This window comes from Cimex lectularius, unplaced genomic scaffold (assembly GCF_000648675.2).
Source record: "Cimex lectularius strain Harlan isolate CLEC.00 unplaced genomic scaffold, Clec_2.1 scaffold71, whole genome shotgun sequence".
Taxonomy (NCBI): domain Eukaryota; kingdom Metazoa; phylum Arthropoda; class Insecta; order Hemiptera; family Cimicidae; genus Cimex; species Cimex lectularius.
The window spans coordinates 1,373,171-1,398,303 of NW_019392655.1; the positions used below are offsets into that span (position 1 = coordinate 1,373,171).

The 25,133-nt window shown below is 33.6% G+C and overlaps 2 protein-coding genes and 1 pseudogene across 2 annotated transcripts in view; all 3 read left to right on the forward strand.

Moving 5' to 3' along the window:
* Window positions 1–9,640, forward strand: part of LOC106668245 (laminin subunit alpha) — a 35,025-nt gene extending 25,385 nt beyond the window's left edge. The window contains exons 38-58 of the mRNA XM_014396801.2: window positions 202–344; window positions 416–552; window positions 617–760; window positions 862–1,049; window positions 1,116–1,315; window positions 1,626–1,779; window positions 1,835–2,018; window positions 2,085–2,215; window positions 4,941–5,216; window positions 5,279–5,492; window positions 5,588–5,755; window positions 5,845–6,009; window positions 6,079–6,395; window positions 6,461–6,708; window positions 6,827–6,892; window positions 6,967–7,065; window positions 7,123–7,289; window positions 8,366–8,614; window positions 8,700–8,853; window positions 8,919–9,155; window positions 9,230–9,640. Coding sequence (XP_014252287.1) covers window positions 202–344; window positions 416–552; window positions 617–760; window positions 862–1,049; window positions 1,116–1,315; window positions 1,626–1,779; window positions 1,835–2,018; window positions 2,085–2,215; window positions 4,941–5,216; window positions 5,279–5,492; window positions 5,588–5,755; window positions 5,845–6,009; window positions 6,079–6,395; window positions 6,461–6,708; window positions 6,827–6,892; window positions 6,967–7,065; window positions 7,123–7,289; window positions 8,366–8,614; window positions 8,700–8,853; window positions 8,919–9,155; window positions 9,230–9,474 — 3,886 coding nt within the window. The 3' untranslated portion in view covers window positions 9,475–9,640. The remainder of the gene's footprint in view (window positions 1–201; window positions 345–415; window positions 553–616; window positions 761–861; window positions 1,050–1,115; window positions 1,316–1,625; window positions 1,780–1,834; window positions 2,019–2,084; window positions 2,216–4,940; window positions 5,217–5,278; window positions 5,493–5,587; window positions 5,756–5,844; window positions 6,010–6,078; window positions 6,396–6,460; window positions 6,709–6,826; window positions 6,893–6,966; window positions 7,066–7,122; window positions 7,290–8,365; window positions 8,615–8,699; window positions 8,854–8,918; window positions 9,156–9,229) is intronic.
* Window positions 9,641–12,849: 3,209 nt separating this feature from the next.
* On the forward strand, window positions 12,850–21,944 carry LOC106668266 (E3 ubiquitin-protein ligase NRDP1). The gene is made up of 5 exons (XM_014396861.2): window positions 12,850–13,220; window positions 18,142–18,278; window positions 18,331–18,619; window positions 18,680–18,835; window positions 20,703–21,944. The coding sequence occupies exons 1-5, from the start codon at window positions 13,131–13,133 to the stop codon at window positions 20,970–20,972; spliced, it is 942 nt and encodes a 313-aa protein (XP_014252347.1). The 5' UTR covers window positions 12,850–13,130; the 3' UTR covers window positions 20,973–21,944.
* On the forward strand, window positions 16,119–16,239 carry LOC112126158 (annotated as a pseudogene).
* Window positions 21,945–25,133: the final 3,189 nt, after the last annotated feature.

Genomic DNA, 25,133 nt, shown 5'->3' on the forward strand with positions numbered 1-25,133 from the left:
CTAAATATGCCGCTACTCTACCACTTGAGCTATCGTATTCAGCTGAATGTCATGGGTTAAAATCCTACTCATAACACTAACTTTTTCATCTCAACCAAGACATTACATAAAAATAAAATTAACTGAAATAATTAAAATGGTCAATTAGACAACTAAACATAAATGGATTCAAAATTTAAATGTTGATTTGTGATGTCATAGGAAAATAAACTTGCCTTCGCTGTTCAAAGAAATAAGTAAACTAAATGAAGAAGCTAAAAGCACTACTGAAAAAACAGAAGCATTATTAGATGAAATATCCGTTTTTATGGATAATTTTTTCATTTCGCTCAACATTCATACTGGTATGTTTTCACAAAACCCATATTCTTATTATTATTGAAAAGATTTCACATTCATTTAAATAAATTTTCAGATGACGCGAGTGACTGGCGCGCTCATGATACAGAAATGAAGAGGCTCACTAGCGGCATTCTCACAAATGACTCAATAGAAAACTCAGCAATTATGGTAGAAAGTGCTGAAAAGTGGGCCGATAATTTGTTAAATGATGTGAGTTTGGTGAGGTAAATCACATGAGACGGATTAAGAAAAGAAAACTTGATTTATTTTTTAGGCCAAAGTGCTTGAAAGTATAGGGAAGCAACAGCTCTCAGATGCAAATGAATATAATGTTTACAATCAAATTATTAGTGCTCTTAGATCAGCATTAATCACAGCAGAAAAGGCAAAAACGGATGCAGAAAATGCTAAACTTTTGGTTAGTTTGACTAATTAGGAACAAGAAATTCATATCTTAAAAGCTTTAAAACATTATCTCTTTGATTTGAAGATATGTTATAAAATTTATTGAATTTTTAGAGTGTACAAATATTACAAAATGCTCCTGAATCACTAGAGATGTCAAATAAACTTTTGGCCGATGGAAAAGAAATTTTAAATAAAACTGATGACGTATTGCTGAACAATGTTAATCTTACTCTAAGTGAGGTTGAAAAACTTAAAAATGAAAAGGATAACATTTTAAAAGAACTTGATGCTATTGGAAAGTAATATTCCCGATTCCCCCCTCCCGCTAAAGATTCTTTTTATTAATTTATTTCTCATATTTACAGTAAACTTGAAGGAACAGTATTAACAACTGAAAAAGGTGAATTAATCTCTGATATGGAGTCGGCCAACCAGGAAGCCACACTCTTTATTAACGGTATAGGTACAATTTTACAAGAGTTACCTAAACTACATGATTCTGTAAAGGGAGTTATCGTAAAAAAGCGAGATGTAGTGAGCAAAATTTCAGAAACTGGAAGAGCTCGTAAGTAAAATAAACTTTCTGAAAATTAAGATGCTTGATTCAATAATGTATTGTTCATTTCGATTTTAAAATATTAAATAATTTATATAAGGAATTTCTGTTTATAAAATTTTTTTATATGTTTATTATGTTTGCTATTTCATGAGATTTCATGAGAAGAACTTGTAATTTGGTCATTACCAGTCATTTTAGTAGGATAGGCAGACGAAAATGATCAGTGATGATCAAATTATGTGTTTATTGTTAGAGTTGAATAATATCTTTAAAAAAAGCTTAAAATTAAAATTTGTTCTGTTCTTTTTGTTTCAAGTTGAAGATATTAAAAAAATTATGCCTGATGTCAACAATCTTGATACGATATTAAAAACCAAAATTAAAGAAACGGAGGATACCATGGATACACTGCAAAAAAAAATTGAGTTCTTGAATGAACAACTTCGTCTTGCCCGCGAAGCTGCCAACAAGTAAGTTTATAACTGAAAACTCATCGATTAGTTATTATTTCTAACTATTTTGTAGAGTAACACTAGGAGCAGAGTTCCTTTCTAATACAAGTCTGGAATTATGGCAGTCAGATGACATTCCAGAGCAGGCGATAAACAACCATGTTTCACTTTACTTTGCAACTTTGTCTCCCAACTCCTTATTATTTTATATGGGCAATCAAGCAAAGCGTATCAAAAGAAGAAGCAAACAGTCATCTGTACTAATACTTTTACTTTAATATTATTTAAAAGACAGTTTCTACATTTGTCAGTATCTGTTTTAGGAAGAGTTTATGGCTCTGGAAGTTCAAAATGGACTTCTCAAATACAGCGTTGATCTCGGAAGTGGTCCCAAAAGTGTTTCTACGTCGAAAAATGTGGATACAGGTCATTGGCATAAAGCTATAATGGAAAGGTACGGTACTTTATAAAATCATGTTCATTTTCATTTTTGATTGATAAAATTTAATAAATGTAGATTAATAATTTAAGTTTTAACAAAATAGACAAAATTAATTGTATTAGGCAATACCTTCAATGTGAGGTGATGAACCTGTCGTGGTCATCTCTGTTCCTGGTCCTTTTCAGCATTTTGTCATCTTAAGTTGTTGGTTAGGACCGTAGGGAAACTGCATATTCCATGTGCAATAGTAACAAGCCTGTGCTAGGATGAAGATTAGATTAGATTATACAGGAGCACCGCAACCAGTATTCGTCTATTGTGCATCTAAATTTATTTATTTTATTTTTTTTTATTTTTTTATTTTTTTATCTAGAGCTCCTCATTAAGCTTAAAGCTTTTTATCAGATCCCAAAGCTTTTTCAAGGGCTTACCTATGTATCCTTCAGGCCTTGGCTTTTCCTCTCCCTACATAGGTCTTCATACCAATGGAGGACATGATCTATTTTTTCTTCTACTTTTTAGATTGCTAAGAAGTACAGGCTTGTTTCTGCCACTCCGAGTCTACATGTCGATAGAGTCTGCAGTGTCTAGTCAGCAGTCTAACTATTATTCTAGTCCTAGCACAAGCCAGATTTATTAGTTCTGCCATTAGTTTCTGCGATTATCCTTTAATATTTTTTTTGCATGCCTCTAGCCTGGGCTACATTCCCATTGAGCAGAGGACTTATGTTTAATCTATTGTCTAATGTTAGGCAGTTTGGTATGCCACAAAAGGGTCCAGGGCCAATAGGTGACCTCATCGAACTTTCCTTGGCCAATTTGTCGGCCTCTTTGTTGCCGCTCTGCTCTGTGTGCCTTTGTACCCAGGCAAGGGTAATATTTTTATTTTCTCTGATGCTGTGATGCAGTCCCAAATGACTCTGACAGTCTCCCTGGCACTATATACAATAGCCACTGTTTCGTAGACACCGGCGGGAGTAAGTATTGGATATCTACCCTCCAAGTCCGGCGTTACCAGGGATAGTTGCCGGCTGTTGTGTAAAGGACTTAAGGTTAAAAAAAAATGAATAATTCATTTGATGATTAAATTTATTAACTGACAATTTATGATAAAAATACGGAAACTAAAATCTGGCCAGAAACAAAACAAAGTTAACAAATATATAGAAATATAGAGAGTTGGTTATAAGAAAGTTAATACGAAAAATGGCAATGTTGAATTAAAAGAATAAGGACGTTCGTACATCTTGTCAACTCACAACAGTGAAGATCAAACGATTTAGCACTTATCTTGGAGTCTGGGAGCCACTCGCCGGACGACGTCAAAGGTGCGTTCGTTCGTACCCGTCAGAAGCCAGAGAGTGACAGACTGGAGACCGCTGATGTACATTCGTGCGTACGGGTTGAGTCCTCGAGAGAGACTCGCTGAAGACAGCTGATGTACGTTCGTGCGTACGGGTTGAATCCTCAGGAGAGACTGACTGAACGCTGAAGACAGTTGTACTTCGTGCGAACAGTTCGAAAACCAGGCAGTGACTCACTCCTTTTACGAAGGTTTGCTGAAAATTGACCTGTTTCTCCCTCCAGCATCGTGATCCTTACAAATTTTCTGTTTTTATAATTTTTTTAAAATGATAAATTTAAAATAATAAAGGATAAGATTTCTAATTAACGATTCATACATAAAAATGTTTACATTAACAACAGCGTAAACAGCCACAGTTTCCACATGAAAGATGGTGGTATATTGTTCAAGGCTTGTATGAATTCTAATTCTTGGTTTATTTCCATAAATGCCAGCTCCTGACCCATATTCAGTTTTGGAGCCATCTGTAAGCCAAATACGGTTGGCATTTCTTCCAGACTGCTCTACAAGGTATTTTGATTAGAGATTTTTTGTAAAAACTGAATTTAGGGGTCATGGGTTCTTTCTAGCTGAAGCTTCCCTCAAAACTTTAAATACTCCTTGTTGTGAGTAGGCTATTGGAGCCACCCCTGCACTAGCCTATGAATTATGGCCCTGGCCTCTCCCTGGATAAAGATATGTACAGGTGGTAGATTCAGAAGGACTTCTAGGGCAGCTGGGGGGTCTTCATTGCCTCAGCGATGCTCAGACATTTAGGATGAAAAAGAAACTGCATATCTTCCATTGGTTAATGAGATTCCCGCTCCTGGGATATGGAATGAAGGATATATATATATATNGAGTAATCCTGTAAACGTAAACAGAATATTTTATATAGATTTTTTTTAATGAAAACTTAAAATCCTGCATTATTTTCCGGACAACCCAATATATACAGAGTGCGCGATCAAGACCCGAGGGGTTAAATGCCTGGGTAGACTCGTACCCCATCCCTAAAAAGTCCAGGACTTGTTCACAAAACCCCAAGATTTTGGACCATTTTATCTCAGGGAGTGATTTGGTGATGTCTGCTCCTTCAAAGATTTCAAATCTAGACCTAGCATACCTATCACACTCTGCAAGGTAGTGCCTTCAGCCAAGTTCTGGAATGAAGGATACAAGAGCCCTTAACAAAGCTTTGGAATTTGATTAAAAGCTTTAAGCTTTACAAAACAATTTAAATAATAATGAAGATTGCACAATAGACCAATATTGGTCCCAGTGCAAGGTTGTGAAGAGGCTGGCTCCTGTTAACATTTAACATTAAATTCTCTGTCAAACAGAATATTTCTATATTTTTGTTAGATAAACAATAAATAAATTCATTTTCAGAACTGGAAAAATAATTCGCCTGACTGTCATAACACCAGATAAGAAGCAGATGGTCGAAGAAGCAGTTCTTTCAGGGACTTCCTCCATCCTCAATTTGGACAAAACAAGATCAAAAATATTCATTGGCGGAATACCTGCAGACTTCAGTGCGCCGTCGTATTTCGAGCACAACAACAACTTCTTCGAAGGGCGAATTGAAGATCTCACCATTGGAAATTCACCAGCTAGCTTGTGGAATTTCATACGCGAAGAAAATCTAAGACCTAGTGGTGGACGGTACTTATTTATTAAACTTTTTTAAAATAAAAGTTTGGAATTAATTTTTTTTCTTTAAATAGAAGTGAACTGTCAAATGTTAGCAATACTATCGGATGCAGGTTTGATGGCCATGGTTATGTGGCTGTCGATAGTGAAACATACCGTATGGGTTCCAAATCTGAAGTGTCTATGAGCTTTAAGACAACTGCTAAAGATGGATTACTCTTCTTGGCTGTGAATGAAGACAATACTTTTATATCAATTGAGCTTAAAGATGGAAAAGTTTGGCATCAGGTTAGAACCGTCAGTGAAAGTAGTTCACATGCTGCATAAAGCATACGACACTAAAATTTAAATGTTTTATGTTTATTGTTATTATTATTTTCAAGTTTGATCTCGGTGATGGAGTAATAAGTCTGAGTTCAGAAAAACTTTATAATGATAATCAATGGCATAGAGTTGAAACGAGCAGATTTTATAACAATGCAACTTTAGCGATGGATGGCCATCTGCTGGAAGGATCATCAATCTATCGAGATGAAAGGCGTAAATTTACTGTATGTTTTTTTAATGTTATAATTCCATTATTTATCTTTGTTAAAACTTAATGCTTAACAATTACAAAATATATCTGTTATGATTTTAGAAACCACGTAAATTTTATTTTGGTGGTTATCCAGGCAGGCATATGCTTGATCATGTTACGAATATAGATTTTGAAGGTTGTATAGATAATGTGCAATTAGACAGTGTTGTCGATTTAAAGAAGAACCTAGAATCGGTTGGAACTATCGCAGGCTGTCCTGCAAAGGTACATGCACTTTTCATAATTTTCTTTTAAAACTGAGGAAAAAAGTGTTCACTAAATTAAATTTTGCAGTTTGCCAATGTCGTATCCTTTGAATATGGTGCTCCTGGATATCTGCTAGGACCAGTTATAACTGCTGGAGACAATTCATTAGAACTGCTCATGCGTTTTAAAACATCATCGCCCAACGGTTTACTCGCGTATGCGACTTATGGGCCTGCAAGTATTTCATTATCACTTAGAGATGGACAGTTAGTGTTTAAGAGCGGAAAAGATGAATTGAAGTCGGATTCTCCAAAGCCGTACAATGACACAAAATGGCATGTTGTTATGGCAAATCTCAACCGAGAGAAGATGGAACTTCATGTTGATGATTATCAATCCTATATGTAAGTTAATTAATGTTTTTTTTTTTTAATCTACAAACATTACACATTTGTGTTACCTATTTCAGGTCAGAAGAACCCCCGAACCTTATACGGATGTTACATGGTCAAATTTATTTCGGAGGGGTTCCGTCCAGTGTGGATGCGCAAGTAGCATATTCTGAGAAATTTGTTGGCTGCATCAGTGATGCGACATTGAACAATGTTATAATTAATTTTGCTAATTCATCCGAAGCTCCACAAGCTTTGATTGGAAATTGTGTTTTACATGAAAAACCTTTAATTTTAGCTCCACATCCACCCATGCACAAGCCACGTAAGTAAAGCTTAATTAATTTTTTAACCCTAACAAAACTGATATAAAATTTTGTATAAATCAGTTAGATTATTCTCATATTCTTGACTGACTGTATTTAAATTCAAGAACATTTTAGGCCCTCCAGAGCCGCCGATTACATTTGAGACTGAAAAACCTCCGCAAACGCCTGAACCAGAACCTTGTAAGACTACTGTGTACTTATTACTTCTGTGAACACCTAAACTGTACACAATATACCATTTTCTTTATTTTCAGTATCCACAACTTCAGCTCCGATTACAAGAGAAGATTCTGAGTCATGTGTCCTCCCTCTTTACTCTAATATAAAATTGACCGGGAAAAACTATAGATTTGGTAATGTTGAATGAGTATGTGGGAGGAGATACAAACTAATCATTTAACTGTAAACAGGTACCAAACCAAACAGCAGAATAGAATATATGTCACTACCTGGCAAACTGAGGGCGAAATATGAATTTACAGTTGATATAAAAACTACGGCACATTACGGCATTATATTCTTTGCTAGCAACAAGCATTTCACAGATTATATATCTCTTCTACTTATGGATGGAATGGTAAGATTTATTTTAGTGTGAGATATTGATATTTTTTCATTTTAACACTTTTAATAATCCATTACAGTTCATTGTCCGATTGACCAATTAACATTTTTCAATTAATTAATATTTATGAAAGTTATTGGTTGGGATAAAAAAGTCAGTGTCACGAACGGGATTCGAACGCAGGACCTTTAGCTTAATACGATAGCTCAAGTGGTAGAGTAGCGGCATATTTAGCCAAAGGTCATGGGTTCGAAACCTGCTCGTGACACTGACTTTTTTATCTCAACCAAGACCTTTCATAAATATTAAAAACTTTTAATAATTCCCTATTTTTCGTGGTCCGCTTGACCAATTAATATCATTCAATTAATTAAGGTTTCTAGTTGAGATAAAAAAAGTCAGTGTCACAAGCGGAATTCGAACCCACGACCTTCGGCTAAATACGATAGCTCAAGTGGTAGAGCAGCGGCATATTTAGCTGGTCATGGGTTTGAAACCTGCTCATGACAATGACTTTTTATCTCAATCAATACCTTTCATAAATATTAAAAACTTTTAATAATTCCATATTTTTTGTGGTCCGCTTGACTAATTAATTAAGGTTTTTACTTGAGATAAAAAAAGTCAGTGTCACAAGCAGGATTCGAACCCACAACCTTTGGCTTGATATGCCGCTACTCTACCACTTGAGCTATCGTGACTTCAATCCACTCGGGCACTAATTTCTCTTCTTTGAAAAATGGCAAAAAGGAGGGAATATTCAAAAAGGTGGGGTTGAGATGAGAAGTTAGTGCCCGAGTGGATCGAAGTCACGATAGCTCAAGTGGAAGAGTAGCGGCGTATCGAGCCAAAGGTTGTGGGTTCGAATCCCAATCATGACACTGACTTTTTTATCTCAACTAAAAACCTTAATTAATTGAACTTTTAATAATGTGTGATAATAGGCAGACCAAGATGAAGACAGTGTCATGCAACAATGATTTTTATTAATAAGTATCATTGTGAGAGTTGAAAGTTGTTGAATGTAAATCTGTTAAAATCTCCCTGTGTTAATAAAATCCATTTATCTTTGAAATTATTTTACATAGATTGCTTACATTTTCAACTGTGGATCTGGGGAAGCGTATATACACAGTACATTCCCAATAAATGACAATGAATGGCATACAATCACTTTTAAGAGAACGCATGAATCCGGCAGCTTAATTATCGACAATCAAGATGCAATTGAAGGAATGTCAGAGGGCTCGACAAAAACGCTCAACGTAACACCACCATATTTTATAGGTGGGCTCGATCCTGCTATAGCGCAAGACATCCCAGCAAATATTGTTAAGGTAATTATAGGTTAAGGTATCTGTTCAAAACACTCACAAAATATATTGATTTTAAAAGTTAAAAATACATTATAAATGTTTTCAGGGAGTAAAGGAGTCTTTTGATGGCTGTATTAAAAATTTTATGGTTAACGAACAGCCTGTCCCTAAATCAAGAAGTGAAGTAGGTGTAATACCATGCTCTGAAGATTATGAAAGTGGTGCCTATTTCCCTCCTGAAGGAGGCTATATAAAATTATGTAAGACCAAAATGTTAAAAATTAATCAATCTGAATGTCCATTAATATATATTTATCTGTTACAGCTGATAAATACTATGTCGGTAAAGGTGTTAATCTAAGGATGTCCATAAGACCTAGAGTCTATTCAGGAGTGTTATTATCCGTTAGAAGCAAATCAGACTATTTAATTGTTGCATTGGAAAATGGTGTTGTAGTGGTTAAAATTAAGACATCAAAAAGTAAAAGTATATCAGTGGACTATAAAATGCCTAATGAAGAACCAGCTTATATATGTAATGGAAAATGGCACAATATACATAGTAAGTTTATATAATTTAATCTAAAAAAATAAAAATATCTTGTAACATTTGCTTATTTTCATTATTTGTTTCAGTTATGAAGTCGGTTAACTCATTTTTGATTGGAATAGATGGTAAATACAGCGAAGTTATACAAACTCCCAGAAGATCAAGAGATATTATGACACAGGATCCAATGTACTTAGGAGGAACGCCTGACATGACAACGCCACCGTACGTCGGTTGTATTAGGAATATAACTCTAAACAATGATATACTGTTCGTTACAAAAGAAGCTACCTTTGGAAATGCGATAACCAGTGTTTGTCCAGTTATTTAAAAATGTTTTTTTCAACCATGTATATAGACATTTAGATTTTTTTTTAAATTTAGCTTAAAACTTTTATTAAATAATAAAATATTTAAAATATTTGTTCTCTTTACTATCTTTCCATGTACTCTCTATCTCATAAAATACACTCTGCAAATTTATATCACCCTTTTGACATTTTGTTTGTGTACATTGATTTACCTGGCATACCTCACTCTGGGTTTTGTCTATCAGTAACAATTGTTCACTATATTCAGAGGTCAGAGAAACTGAAACAGGGCCAACATACCAAGGCAGTGCATAAGCGGATAATAGCATAAACATGAGCTAAGCAGGTGACCTGAAATCTTAACTATATGTCTATCAGTCCATGGACCCCAACAAAAATTGTCGACTGTTAGAACATATTCTGTCTTTCAATACATTTTTAAACTATAAAAACATTCTAACACCAAATCTGTTACACTTATTTGCTTAATAATTTAATTAAATTTAAATATTTATAAGAAACGAAGTATTTAACTAATTTTTTTTTTTGTATTTTCTTCTTTATTTTGCCTGTTGTTTTGAGTACCTTTTAATGCTAACTTCAGCAATTCCATAAACCACAATATAATTTTTTTTAAATTAGCTTCAGAGGCACCTTCTTTCATTTCTCAAATTGAACCTGAATTTAAATGCAATAAAAATCCTGAAATATGTCCATATAATGTTCACTTATCTTTGTGTAAAACAAAAACAAAATGGACCACAACTTATCCAACAATTGGACGTTTAGAGAAAATGATGTTGATAAATCTTCTGACAACTTTCCAACAATAACATCAGTCAGCTTATCTGGAGGATCAAAATATACTCAAAAGTTGCTTATTCTTAGTCATTGTCCTAGTGAAGACCAAAGGGTAATTTTTTTAAATTGTGCTTTCGCTCAGCATTTTGAGACCAGTATAGTTTTTGAAAAATCCTTTTAATTCAGAATTATCGATCTTATAGATTACGTCATTGCTATTAATAAAAGCATGGGGCCGTACAGTGAATTACTGCAAGAAGAAATTGATGGAGAAATCAATCCCTGCATGAACTTTCTTTTCCTTTTAGTAGTTTTCTTTTGAAGCCCAAGAAAGATAAAATCTGACCCAAAGTTAGATAACAGTTTTCAGATGAAGCTGTTGGCTGAAGAAAAGGCAGAGAAAAATCATAATTAGCTTCAAAAAATGTACCAATATATATGGGTCTGACAATTGGGCATGTGAAAACCAAACAATTGGGTATAGTCAAGGGAGGTAATTGAAAGGTGAACTCATAATTGCTAGCTGAATGTAAGAAATCGGATGCTGGAAAGGAGATACTCTCTCATGTCCTTTTCAAGTGCCCAGAGAATCTCTCGAAGATTGTAAGGACCTAGGATCAAGGACCAATCCTCGGTCTCTTTAACTCAAGAAACCATTGAAACACCCCATTGTACGGGACATAGATAGATAGATAGATAGATATATATACTTTATTTACAAAATGAAAAAATTTAAAGTTAAAAATAAAAAACACAGTATTATTATGGCATGGTATTAAAACCGTCAGCCAGAGTTCGGAGTGCATTACTATCCCAAGAATATGCATAATTATATAATTATGAGAAAAGGAGAATTTAAAATATCAACTTCAGAGGTTACAATTATTTACAGGATTTTCAAATTACAAGGTTGAATTGCGATAAACTTTGAAAATAATAAAAATGACACTTCAAAGAACAAAAGGATTCTAACTTACATAGGGTCCCCCACAGGCCAACAGAATTCGCATTTAGAAGCCCACAAATTACAAATTATATTTATTAAAACAAACAGAACAAAATAAAAAAAAATAAAAAAAGACAAACAAAAAAGAAAAAAGAAACAAAATAAGACGAACAGAATATTAATTCCCTACATTCCAATGTATTCATATCTGTAAAACCAGGCTTTCCGAGCAAAATCAACAAGACCCCCGGCAATCGGAGCCATTCAGAAGGGCTATGAGCTCTTCCCTTGTCTGAAAACATACAGATACCTCAATTCGTTCAGGACCGAGCATCTAGCGAGAAAATGAAATGCATCCTCACGATCACCTGAGTTGCATAGAGAGCACACTGCAGTGGCAGGAGTACTCCCAACCCAAGGAACAACAACTCCCCTCGAATTTTAAACCACCAGCGGAAAAAAGAGAACGGAACATCATTTGATGGAGCAGAAAAAACATTGCAAGGAGTTAGGGAATGATTCAGGACATGTCTCTAGCCAAATATTGATGCCACAAATAAGGAGACCCTAGACCTCGCGGAGGCGTATGACACTGCTAGCACATTGTATTGGGTGATAGACCTCAAAACACAAAAATATGGGATATTGAGGGAAGCCCTCTTGGAGCTACACCACAAAAATTTCTTTAAGCAGTGAGTGTAGTAGTGCATACTGAGGATGCATACCTGTGCATACTGAGAAGACGCTCAGGTAACCTGGGATCAAGCAGCTCTCGAGAATGCTCCTCACCCTCTTCTTAACAGCGCTGAGGTCCTCACTCTCCATGGATCTCCTGCACCAAAGGATGCGAAAACTGGCAAATGCCAAACATTTATTATTTAAATTAAAATCGGGGGAAAATAGTTTGATAGAGTAGGGTTTAATTTGAAAAGGTTGCCTACTTGGCCAATTGTCATGTGCGATACCATAAAAAAGCAACAAATAACATTTTTATTGTGCAATTTCAATAGTCTCACTCACTTAAGAGAAAAGTGTTTTATTTGAAATATTAAACTAGTTTTCTTACACTAGTCAAAATTTAGTCCCTTCCAGTGTAGATACATGAAAAAATTCTTTAATTAGCTTCTTAGAAAAGTGTATTTTTTTAATTTTCTCCATGCTATGCTTGGACATAACACAGCATTACGTAGATGTTTGTCCAATTGTCTTTCACTTCATCTTCAATAGTGCCTGCGATACCATAAAAAAGCAACAAATGACATTTTTGTTGTGCAATTTTATAGTCACACTTTCACTTGAGAGAAAAGTGTTTTATTTGAAATATTAAACTAGTTTTCTTACACTAGTCAAAATTTAGTCCCTTCCAGTGTAGATACATGAAAAAATTCTTTAATTAGCTTCTTAGAAAAGTGTATTTTTTTAGTTTTCTCCATGGTATGCTTGGACATAACATAGTATTACCTAGATTTTTAAATTTGGTGGGAAAGCTAACAGACGACTGTCAATCAAAAATTATGACATTTTCACAAACGATGCCTGGTTCGGATGAAACATAAGCAATTAACAAGAAGACTTTAGTTTTAAAACATTGTATTGGCAAAAATATCGGCAGTTAGAAAAGTGAGGAACTCAAAGGAGGAAAAGTCGACAAAACTGAATCTAGACAGCACTGGTGCTATAGGTATTTAGGTTGTGCTGTCAGTGTGTCAGCTCGACATGAGAAAGAAACAAAGCTTGAATTAGTTATTTCGGTTCTGGACGGATATCAGGCGTTCAAATCGACGTCGTCGGACGAGATCACACTTCCTCTCGGTTCTCGGTTGAAATGTTCTGCACCTCCTGAAGGAGACTCAGTACCGTTTTGAGTTGAGTCGCCTGCCCCCTTTCACGATCGGAGGTCTCGTTTTTCTCAAAAAGACATCGCCGAGCATGGGCTTCGAAGTCAATCGTTTCAGCGGCGAAGTAGACGACGAGCTACTTTGCCCCATCTGCTCCGAAGTCCTAGAAGATCCTCTCCAGGTATATCTTGCTCTTTTTTTCTCATCCTGTCCAGATCGGGTAGCATTTTGGATTGGTGAAAGTTCTGGACAGTTTCGGAGTTTTCAACAATCGCAAAATGCTAAATAAGCCACTTACTGGACTCATTTTCATAGAAAAACATTTTGTAGTTTGGTCATTTCCGATCACCTGCTGATCGAATCATGCTAGTCCATCTACAAACGTAACCAGGGCCTATCCTTGCTGCAGAGTAGGCCAGCATCCTGATTTATTTTTTTAAATATGCCTGATTTCCTTAACGGCTCAGCTTTTTAGGTGAAATATTCTTTCAGCCAGTCGATAGTATTTCCAAAAATTAGCAGTGCGATATCTGCCAATTTACAAACCATAAAGGAATCGTGACCTTTCTAATTGTGGTCTGCAGGGTGAACCTGAAGTTTGGTTGCTTCCACAAAAGTCTGCCTTTGCTAGCTAATGTTGCCTTTCACACAGGCCATATTATATGTTTTTTGTTTTTTAAATATCTATGATTTCTTTACCAACTCAGTCTTTTAGGTGAAATACCAGTGTCTTTCAGCCTGTCGATTGTATTTTGAATACATCTGCCAATTTACAAACCATAAAGGAATTGTGACCTTTCTAATTGAGGTCTGCAGGGAACCTGAAGTTTAGTTGTTTCCAGTTTGGTCTGCCTATCCTTGTTGAAGTCGTCCGTCATAAAGTCCATGCATCATGATTTTTTTTTTTAAATATGCCTAGTTTCTTTAACTACTCAGCATTTTGGGTGAACTCTTCCTTTCAGCCATTCAATTGCATGTGCAATAATCTGTCAGAGTGATATCAAACAATTTCCAAACGAGAAACAAATTGCGACTTTTTTAATTGAAGCCTGCAGGATAAACCTGAAATTTGGTTGCTTCTAGGTGAGACTGCCTATGCGAGCTGTTGTTGCCTGTTATACCGTACTACATCATGATTTTTTTACAAGGCCTGATTTTGACAACTGTCAACGTTTTGGGTGAATTATCTCATATTTTCAGTCCTTCGATTGTATTTTCAATAGTTTAGCAGATTAATATCGAACAATTTATAAACCATAAAGGTATCGTCTGCAGGATGAACTCGAAGTTTTGTTATTTTCTATTGGGTCTACATACCTAGTTGCTATCATACAGTCTATACTGCATCATGATTTTTGTTTTTTTAATATGCCTGATTTCTTTAACGGCTCAGCCTTTTAGGTGAAATACATTTTTCTTTCAGCCAGTCGATAGTTTTTCCAAAATATTAGCAGTGCGATATCAGCCAATTTACAAAGCATAAAGGAATCGTGAACTTTCTAATTGAGGTCTGCAGGGTGAACTTAAAATTTGGTTGCTTTCAGGCAAGTCTAGCTATTCTAGCTGTCATCTGACCCATGATCTATATGTTTCATTTCTTTGCCTAAGCGTTTTGAGTGAAATACCTCATTCCTTAGGTCAATTAATTGCATTAACTATATATTAGCCAATTTACCAACCATAAAGGAATTATGACCTTTCTAATTGAGGTCTGCAAGGTGAACCAGACGTTTAGTTCAATAGTTTCCAGTTTGGTCTGCCTATCCTTGCTGTTGTTTGCCTGTCATACGCCTGCTTCATAATTTTTTGTGTTAAATATGTCCAATTTTTTTAATAATTCAGCCTTTTAGTGAAATACCTCTTTCTTTCAGCCAATCGATTGTATTTCCAATGCATTAGCAGGGCGATAACAGCCAATTTACAACCCATAAAGAATTGTGACCTTTCTAATTGAGGTCTGCAGGGTGAGCCAGAAGTTTAGTCATTTCCAGTTTGGTCTGCCTATCCTTGTTGCAGTCATCCGTCATAAAGTCCATGCATCATGATTTTTTTTTAATATGCCTAGTTTCTTTAACTACTCAGCATTGTGGGTGAAATACCTCATTCTTTCAGCTTTTCAATTGCATGTGCAATAAACTCATAGGGTGATATGAAACAATTTATGAATCATAAAGGAATTGGAACCTTTCTAATTGAGGTCTGACGGGTGAATCTGAAGTTAAGTCGTTTCCAGTTTGGTCTGCCTTTCCTTGCTTCATTTGTCTGTAATATAGTCCTTAATGCAAAATTATTTATTTTATTTGCATGTTTTTAAACATGTCTGATTTCTTCAAACTCAACTGATCCTCAACTCAGCTCAGCATTTTGGGTTAATTACCTCATTTTTTCAGCTATTCAATTATATGTGCAATAAACTTTTAGGGTGATATGAAACAATTTACGAATCATAAGGAATTGGAACCTTTCTAATTGAGGTCTGCAGGGTGAACCTGAAGTTTCGTCGTTTCCAGTTTGGTCTGCTTTTCCTTGCTTCATTTGTCTGTCTGACTTATTGCAAAATAATTTTTTTTTTAAACATGTCTGATTTCTTTAATAATTCAGCATTTTGGGTGAAATACTTCATTCTTTCATCTATTTAATTGCGTGTGCAATAAACTGTCAGGAAAAACCATAAAGGAATTGGGATCTTTCTAATTGAGGTCTATAAGGGTGTACCTGAAGTTTAGTCATCTGGGTCGTCGGTGGCCGCAACGGTTTAGGCGTTGACACGGCGCTCATCTCTGTAAGGTAAAGCCTCATCCAGCGGCCCTGCATTCGAATCCGACATACTTACAAATGCGCTTTTTTTCAAACACACCGGCACCCTGAGGGTTTATATGACCTCTGCTGTTGCGAACCCTCTTTAAAAAAAAGTTTAGTCATTTTAAGATTGGTCTGTCTACCCTTACTGCATTCGGCTGCCGTACAGCCCATACTGCCTCATTTTTGATTGTCTGATTGAAATACTTCTTATTTTAAAAAGAGAACTCATACAAATTACAGTACACAAAGTATAATGGCATGGCTAATGCTTTCTGCCATGACTGCGCAGTGGCAATATCGCAATCAATGAAGTTCTACTGAGATGTGATTATTGCTGGTCATGAATTTTTTATTTATTTTTTTATATGTATGACTGATTTCTTTAACAACTCAGTGTTTTGGATGAAATACCTCATTCTTTAATTTAATTTAGGCCTGCAAGATGAAAACTGAAAACTGGTTGCTTCCGGGCAAGTCTGCCTATTCTAGCTGCTGTTGTCTGACACATGATCTATAATACTTTTTAAAAGGATAGTTCCTACTCACAGTAAGTTGTTTTGCAACGATCAGGATTTCGAGCCTTTTAGCTCATCATCAGGTTGAAGGACTTCTACAACCTGATGATGAGCTAAAAGGTTCAAAATCCGGATCGTTGCAAAACAACTTACTGTGAGTAAGAACTATCCTTTTAAAAAGTATTGAACACCACACTCACTCCATCATTTATCATTTATATTGATCTATAATATGTTTGATTTCTTTGCCTGACCGTTTTGGGTAAAATACCTCACACTTTCAGTCTTTCGATTATATGTGCAGTAAACTAACAGTGATGTTAAATTGTTGAACAACTTACAAACCAGAAAGGAATTGGGGCCTTTATAATTGAGGTCTGCAGATGAAGTTAAGTCGTTTCCAGTTTGGTCTGCCTATCCTAGCTTCAGTTGCCTGTTATACGGTCCATACTGCATAATGATCTTTTTACATTGTCTGATTTTGACAACTGTCAGCGTTTTGGGTGAATTATCTCACATTTTCAGTCCTTCGATTCTATATTCAATATTTTAGCAGATTAATATCGAAAAATTTACAAACCGTAAAGTAATTGTCTGCAGGATGCTCGAAGTTTGGTCATTTCCTGATGGGTTTGCACATCCTAGTTGCTATCATACTGCATTATGATTTTTTTACAATGTCTGATTTTGACAACGGTCAGCATTTTGGGAGAATGAATTACCTCACACTTTCGATCCTTCGATTGTATATCCAATTTTTTATCTCAACCCATACCTTACATAAAGATTAATTAATTGAAATAAGTTATTTGGTCAATCGTACCATGAAATCTAATGGATTGTTTATCCAATATTTTAGTAGATTAATATTGAACAATTTACAAACCATAAAGGTATTTTCTGCACGATGAAATCAAAGTTTTGTCATTTCCAGTCAGGTCTACATGTCTACATATCCTAGTTGCTATCATACAGTCCATACTGCATCATGATTTTTTTACAAGGTCTGATTTTGAAAACCGTCAGCGTTTTGGGTGAATTACCTCACACTTTCATTCTTTCAATTGTATATCCAACATTTTAGCAGATTAATATTGAACAATTTACAAACCGTAAAGGTATTGTCTGCAGGATGAACTCAGTTTTGTCATTTCCATCGGGTCTGCATATCCTAGTTGCTGCATTTTGTTACCAGAAGGGAATTTTAACCTTTTTTAACCTGAGGCCTGTTGTGTGAATACAGTGAAAAGCTGCCTCTGAGATAGCTCAGGATCAACAAATAGCCAAAGTTCACAGAAAAATTGTTAAAATAGCGTATAATTTGTGTGTGGAATTATAGTCAATTTAACCTCTGCGATTTGACCAAAACTGAAAAATTTTTGAACAAATTTGTAAATATAGCCACAGTTTCTCTAATTGATTATTAAAAATAACAATTGATAAAGAAAAAATCTGTCCCTGATATATTTATATTATGTAACCAGATGGACAACATAATAACACATACTCACTGAAGATGGCTAAATGCAATGCCTAAGTGTGTTTGACAGAACAGCGAGGATGTTTAGAAACAACCAACAAATTATTTTTCCACTGACATCTCTCAAAAATCTCACGATAATCTTGACCAAATGCAGTCTTATCTTGTTTTTGAGTTTTGTATTTTGGCCTCGGCAGCCAGACAAGAACATAATTTTATGAATACTAGAAGATCACTAGCTATTGAGGCTCATATAAAATTTATTATGTCGATTGTTAATAATAATTAAAAAGATTTTGTGACAGGCACCATCCTGTGAGCACGCATTCTGCAGCGCTTGCATTAGAAAATGGATCTCTAGACAGTCCACGTGTCCTGTCGACAGACAAGCTATAACACAGCTTCGACCTGTGCCTCGAATTTTGAGAAACTTTCTTTCTAGGTACATTTTATTATACAGCTCCTTGACCGTCACTGATGTAAATTGGTTTCAGACTGAGCATAACCTGTGACAATGCAGTATATGGGTGCCAAGCAGTTTTAAAACTAGACGCGCTCAGGAGTCACGTATCTGAATGCGAACACAATCCAAAGAAGCCAGTGCCATGTGAACAAGGTTGCGGTCTTGTCATACCGATGGATGAACTCAAGGATCACAACTGCATCCGTGAGCTGAGAGCGCTCATCCACTCCCAGCAGCAAAAAATTCAAGACTTCCAGCAGGAAATAGCCGACCAGAGGTTTCAAATTAATGAGCAAAAAAATGAACTTTTTATATTGAAGGTAAATAGGAGAAAATGTTGTTTATTGGTCGAACGATTATGTTTGAATGATTTTTTTCAGGATTTTGTAAGAGCCATGAGAGTGTCAAATCCAACGATGAGAGCATTAGCCGATGAAATGGAAAGAGATGAAGTTGTCAGATGGTCCAACACTCTTACCAGGGCAAGAGTGACCAGATGGGGTGGTATGATATCCACTCCTGATGATCTTCTTCAGGCAAGTCTTTTCTTTATCATCAAAGAAATGTAGTTAAAAATGTAGTTAGTGAAAAATGTAGTTTAAAAAAATGTTTAATAAGGCTATATATATATTTCCTCAAATCAACTTTATGCATATATCATTTTGCAGCATTTTTTATGTAGAGTGCAATAAAAATATAAAACTTTATCAAAACCAAAAAATTTCTAAAAACAAAAAAAATTTAATTAAACTAGGTCATTTTTTCCTGTAAAAACTAACTTGAAATTTTGGTTTGAATTTAAATTTATCGATTTTTTGACCCATAAAATTTTTCCCATTTTTGAGAAGTCGTTATTGGAATATCTGAATTAAAAGGTTAAAACTTATAAACGGCCAAAAGGATTTTAACATCAAAGATGCCAAAGAGGGACATAACTTTTTAACAGCATAAAATTATTTGTCAGAAATTAACCTCGTTTTTTTAATGGAAATAATAGTTAGATTGTAATGTTTAATACAGTTATAAAATGCACTTGATAGTTACTTTAAAACGAATTATCAACCATGAAAATCGGTCGACTAGCTTTTGATAAAAATGATGTTAGAGTTTGCCCTAGGAATTCAGTCATGTACAAGGTTGTCAAAATTATCAGTCAAAAAATTAATTTAGATTGATTTCCTCCGAAAGTCGGTATCTAACGGTTTTATAATGCTAGAGTCACGACAATGAGGTCAAATCCAAGTTTTCACCATTTTCTTGCTTTCTTTGCTTTCAGAAAGTTTGTTAAAATATGCAAAAAAACTTTTGATTTCTCTTTTAAAATCATACCAAATTAAAATATTCTGCGTCGTAGAACATTTTTGTTTTTATGTTAACCAAAAATGAAGTTAAAACACCAATAGTCATATTTCTTTAATCTCTCAGTAACAATTTATGATCATATTTAATTGTAACTGAAATTAGACTGAACATTAACCAGATTAATTAATTTATTTATATTGTATAAATTAAAATATTAATAAAAATTATAAGAATAAAGTAAATTTAATTAAATGATCATAAATCGTTATTTAGAGATTTACAAAAAATTAATTTAAATTCAAATCAAAATTTATACATATTAGGGATCTCTAGAGGTGCGATTTCATGTTTCATGAAAAAAAAATTTATAACCTAGTTTACTTTGAAAACATTTGGTTTTTAGAATTTTTTTTTTTTATTGATAGTTTGATAGCTTTTACTATATTTTTATTGCAATCTACATAAAAAATGATGTAAAATGATTTATTCACATAGTTGATTTGAGCAAGTAGAGAGGCAAAATAAAAATATTAAAAACGGAAAATTTCATAAAAAAAAAAAAATTTTTTTTGCGAAAGCAGGGCTTATTCTTGGTACAAAGTGGCAGTTTTGTGTCCTATATTTTGTCGTGTAAAATCACCAAAAAAAGTTTGGTGTAAATCTGTGATACTAACCTGGTCGTCCCCTTGTCAATGTGATTATTTACAGCATTTGTTGATTTAGCAAATGTAAATATTTTTCTAAGATGGGAATTAGTAGTATTGTGGACGGGGTTTATTGATTGAGGGAGGATTGGGATTTTTTGTGGTTCATTATGATCTATTTTGGGCTAGAGCTGGCATAATGCATCGATTTATGTCATGGGAACAAACATTAAAGCAGAATTACTGTTCTTCAAGAATATAAAGTAAAATAGCAATGAATATGGGGGAGGCATTGGTGGCCATAATGGTTGACACGGCACTCATTCAGCGACCCTGAATACGAGCCCTACATACATAACTTTTTTTCGAACTGGCGCCCTGAGGGTCATATAACCTCATTTAAAAAAATATATATTATTTTTCAGTACATTTATATGGAAATTTATTTCAATTACAGAGAATGATTAAAAGGTCGTTGGCTGAATCTGGCTGTCCTGCTCATATTGTCGACAACCTTATGGAAAAATGTCATGAGATGAGTTGGCCGCCTGGGCTGAGTTCACTTGAAACAAGACAGAACAACAGGAGAGAATACGACAGCTACATATGCAAACGTATACCAGGGAAGCAGGCCGTCGTCGTATTACAGTGCGATAATCCTCATATCAGTCAGGACATGATGGTGGAACCCGGTCTTGTTATGATATTTGCACACGGTATCGAATAAATCGAAGCGGTTTTGTGATAGTACATGGGTCTTGGTCAAGGTCCTGTATGTTTTTACCTAAAATGATTTTTTTTTTTATTGTGATAATTTATATAAACTGGGTAAAATTTTGCAGGTTTGATAAAATTTGAATATTGATTTTGGTCTTTAACATATATTAAATTGGGAAATTGGAGGGTGGGCGGTTCTAATTTGATTTGAAATTTCTATTGTTGTATTGTCATAAATCTGAACTATTTATTCACAATATTTTAAATCAGTCATTAAAAAAAAATTGAAATTTATTCGCCTAGAAGAAATAATTATATGAATTTAAACAAAATTCCAATTTCTCATTTGATATATTTTTATTAACTTTCTCTGTTAAACATAAACTTCCACATTATTATTATTATTTATTGAAGATATTAAGTGCTAAAAAGAGCGAGACTGAAAATATAAATTTCCTATATGGCTGTGTATACATCTGTATGCTATAAATTGATTTCATGTAATAATTGCTAATGGATCAAAATAATTATTTATTCATTATTTCTCAGATTGATTCAACATAGCAATTCCATAAATTTTATTTATAAACTAACTCGATGGACTGTTGCAATTTGGACTTAACGTTTTAAAAAATGTATGTTGCACTTGTTAATTTATGTTTTGAATCAGAATTTCGTTACATTTAGGAGAAACAAGTAGCCCAAGAGTTAAAAAAAGATTAAGGGTTTTTGTTTAATATTGAGGCCAAAGTAGTCAAAATAACTTTAAATAATACTATAAAATAATTCAAAAGATTTGTTTCCCGATTAAACATTTATCTTTTAAAATCAGAGAATAGTGATAATTGATCCATGAAAGTAAATGGGATCCGATATTGTAGAAAACAAAAATGTATCCCCTGTGGTGTAACCCGTAGAAAAAGTAGAATATTAAATGAACTCATTTTTTATATATTTGTGAATAAAATGTATGTGGATATAACCATTTTTCTTAATTCACCCAAATTTATTTTATTGCTTGTTATGATTTGAAGTAAAAAAAATTAAAAAAACGTGATTATTGCACCAATTTGGTATGAGTATTGAACCTCCAAGCATGATCAATTATTAATTAATAACTAACTATAGCCTAGTCATTTCATTTGTAACAAATTTTGTCCAGGGTGTCAAATAGTAATATAAAAATCTTGAACATTTAAATGCTGTTTTATTAATAATGAAACATACATATAGAAAAATAATTTGCACAGATCAAAAACACTTCCTGAATCCCTCAATTTTACATATTTTCATAATTACAAAATCATGAGGCGTACTACGTTTTGGAATAGATACTCAATCATGTAATGTTCATTACGATTAATCGTCAAGCATCACAAAAAGCATATTTTATTGATAGCAAAAGATAGTTGCCAGAAAATGTATGTTTTAACAATTCACTTGTATGATAACTTTTTTCATATACTCTTCAGTTATATCGATTAATATAAAAATACAGTAAATTTATATTTTAAATAATGAACAAATGGGCCCAACAATAACAAATTTGTTTTTGGTGTTTTAAATTTCACAGTTTTGTGTACTCATTTGTATACCAAAAGCATATAATTAGTATCAATTTACATTTGGCTTCTTATTGTATTTATATAAAACTTGTTAATTATTGTTTAATATTGTGCTGTTATGGTGTTATGTATATACATATATTAATTTTAAGGCTTGAGCTTTCATTTTTTTTCTATTTTCATCTTTAAAATTTTGTGTTTTGTAAACATTAAATTGTATGTTTATAAATTCAAAATGATTATTTTTACATCATGCTTCAAAAATGGTGTGCTTTAGTGCTTAAATTGTTTGATAGCAAACATAAATATTGCTTTGTTATTTATATTTTCCTAAATTTGTCTGTTATTTGTTGCAAAATTGGATGTGAATTTATTATTTAGCTAGTCATTTTTTAAATTTTTTAAACTTATATTAGTTTGGTGATTAAGTACTTTTAAGTAAGCACTTTGACTAGAGCAAATATTTGGACCAAATGGATGTAGAAAAACAATCATATAATTTTATAGCTAACAATTTAATGGTGGATTATTTTTTTAAATAGTGAAGATTTAGAACAATACATGTTCATGCAATTAAAATAACATTGTCTTGTAGATGTTCTTTTTTATTTATTTTGTTATAATTTGATAGAAACTTTTTTTTTGCCTCGAGTGTGGTGCATCGATAAATAAACTTAATGAGTCTTGCACATGATATTGATTTTTCCCCCATTTATTTATCTCATTAAGGCTATTTTTATAACAAGACATTTATTTATTTTATTAATTAATTTTTTTTTTTTTAATAAGGCATTCAACTATATAGGTCATGTTCTGCCTTAATCCATGTAAATTTGCCACAATGCCACCCAGCTCGTAGGCTCTCTGAATCTGCAGTTACATAAACAGTCATAGTCTTTACTTAAATGGTTTTTCATTGACCATATCAATGCATTTTTGTGTTTTGTCAATACTTCAACTTGTTGCAAAAATATCTGCGCCCCAATCATGGTCCAACTATTAAACAATTGCACCAATTGTTTGGTATTTTCTTATGAAAATCTAACTTTTGATAATATAATTTTGGCAAACTGTCATTTTCCAAGGAAAGCAAATTTATCCACTAATTAAGGGTTATTTTAAATATTTAGACCTGTTGCAGTGCTTCTCTCTCTAACTCTCATGTCTAACTACATCATTGGGCGTGTTTTTGAACAATTGCAAGAGTCTTATAAAATCCGACTTGCAGTTTTTCCAGTTTCAAAATGTGGGAGAGCTCACACGTCACCACAATATAAAATAGTTGCACACCATTCACTAAAGAATCGAAAAGCACCACAAAGGGGGTTCAAGAATCTTAGTTAACAATGCAAATGATTTGCCTTACCTTTGTTCATGTTGCCACACCTTGACTTATTCAACAGCTTTAGTGAATTTACAACTTGATGTAAACGAGAAGCCAAGATAATTGTATTAGTGAACTAATTCTATTTCCTTATTATTATAGAAAAATTTGTTCATTTTATTCGGTTTTTACCTGCATTTTTTATCTAACAATGATTTTTGTTTTGGATATGTTGACTGTTAATGAGTTTTGATTGCAGCACTTGTTTATGAGATATAATTTGAACTGTACATTTGTGAGTTACAGAGACAATGTCATCGGCATATAAGAGCATGATAATATATTTTTGCTCATTCAGATATATCTCCTGCATTTATCTCCAATGTTTAATTTGAAATAAAAAATTTCAAATTTCCCAAATTGAAATGTACATCTTTTTGTGAGTAACAGAGCAAGACAGTGTCATCAGCATATAAGAGCATGCCAATATCTTTTTGTTCATTCAGATATATACCTACAGTGCCATGATCCCTAAAAAAGTCTACCAAGTCTTATGAAGAGGGAAAATAATAAAGGGCTGAGGTTTTCTCCTTGTAGGACACCCTCAGAGTCCTTAAAATCCTTAGTTTTATTGTTGTTTTGTTCCAATGAGAAACTGTTTTTACTGCTGCTCAACTTTTAACATGCAAAAAACGTTAATTACCACACAATTAAATATTATCTTAGTAAATACTGACAGAAAATCAGTTTTTAATTAGTGATTAATTTGTATGTCAAATGCAGGTACATCTATTATATTATTTATCCATTTTTCTCTATGTTTAATTTTACTTTTTTTATTTCAAATTTCTCAATTTGAACTGTACATCTTTTTGTAATAACAAATCAAGACAATGTCATCAGCTTATAAGAGCAAGTCAATATAGTTCGTTCATTCAGATATATTCCTAAGGTGCCGCAATCCCTAAAGAAGTGCACCAAGTCTCTCATGAAGAGGGAAAATAATAAAAGACTGATGTTTTCTCCTTGTAGGACACCCTCAGAATCCCTAAAATCTTTTAATTTTTATCTCAAATTTAGTAGGTACATGTTTAAAATAGGAGGTAAATTAAAATCTATATTATTTATGCATTTATCTCTACATTTAATTTTACATTTTTTATTTCAAATTTCTCAATTTGAACTGTACATCTTTTTGTGAGAACAGATCAAGACATCATCAGCATAAAAGAGCATGACAATATCTTTTTGCTCATTCAGATATATACCTATGGTGCCATGA

What these genes read in the sequence shown, in the direction of transcription:
- LOC106668266 (XM_014396861.2), top strand. Translation starts at nt 13,131, where the DNA reads ATGGGCTTCGAAGTCAATCGTTTCAGCGGCGAAGTAGACGACGAGCTA. An exon ending in TCCTAGAAGATCCTCTCCAG is followed by an intron (nt 13,221 to 18,141) that starts GTATATCTTGCT and finishes ATTTTGTGACAG; the next exon opens with GCACCATCCTGTGAGCACGC. An exon ending in TTGAGAAACTTTCTTTCTAG is followed by an intron (nt 18,279 to 18,330) that starts GTACATTTTATT and finishes AATTGGTTTCAG; the next exon opens with ACTGAGCATAACCTGTGACA.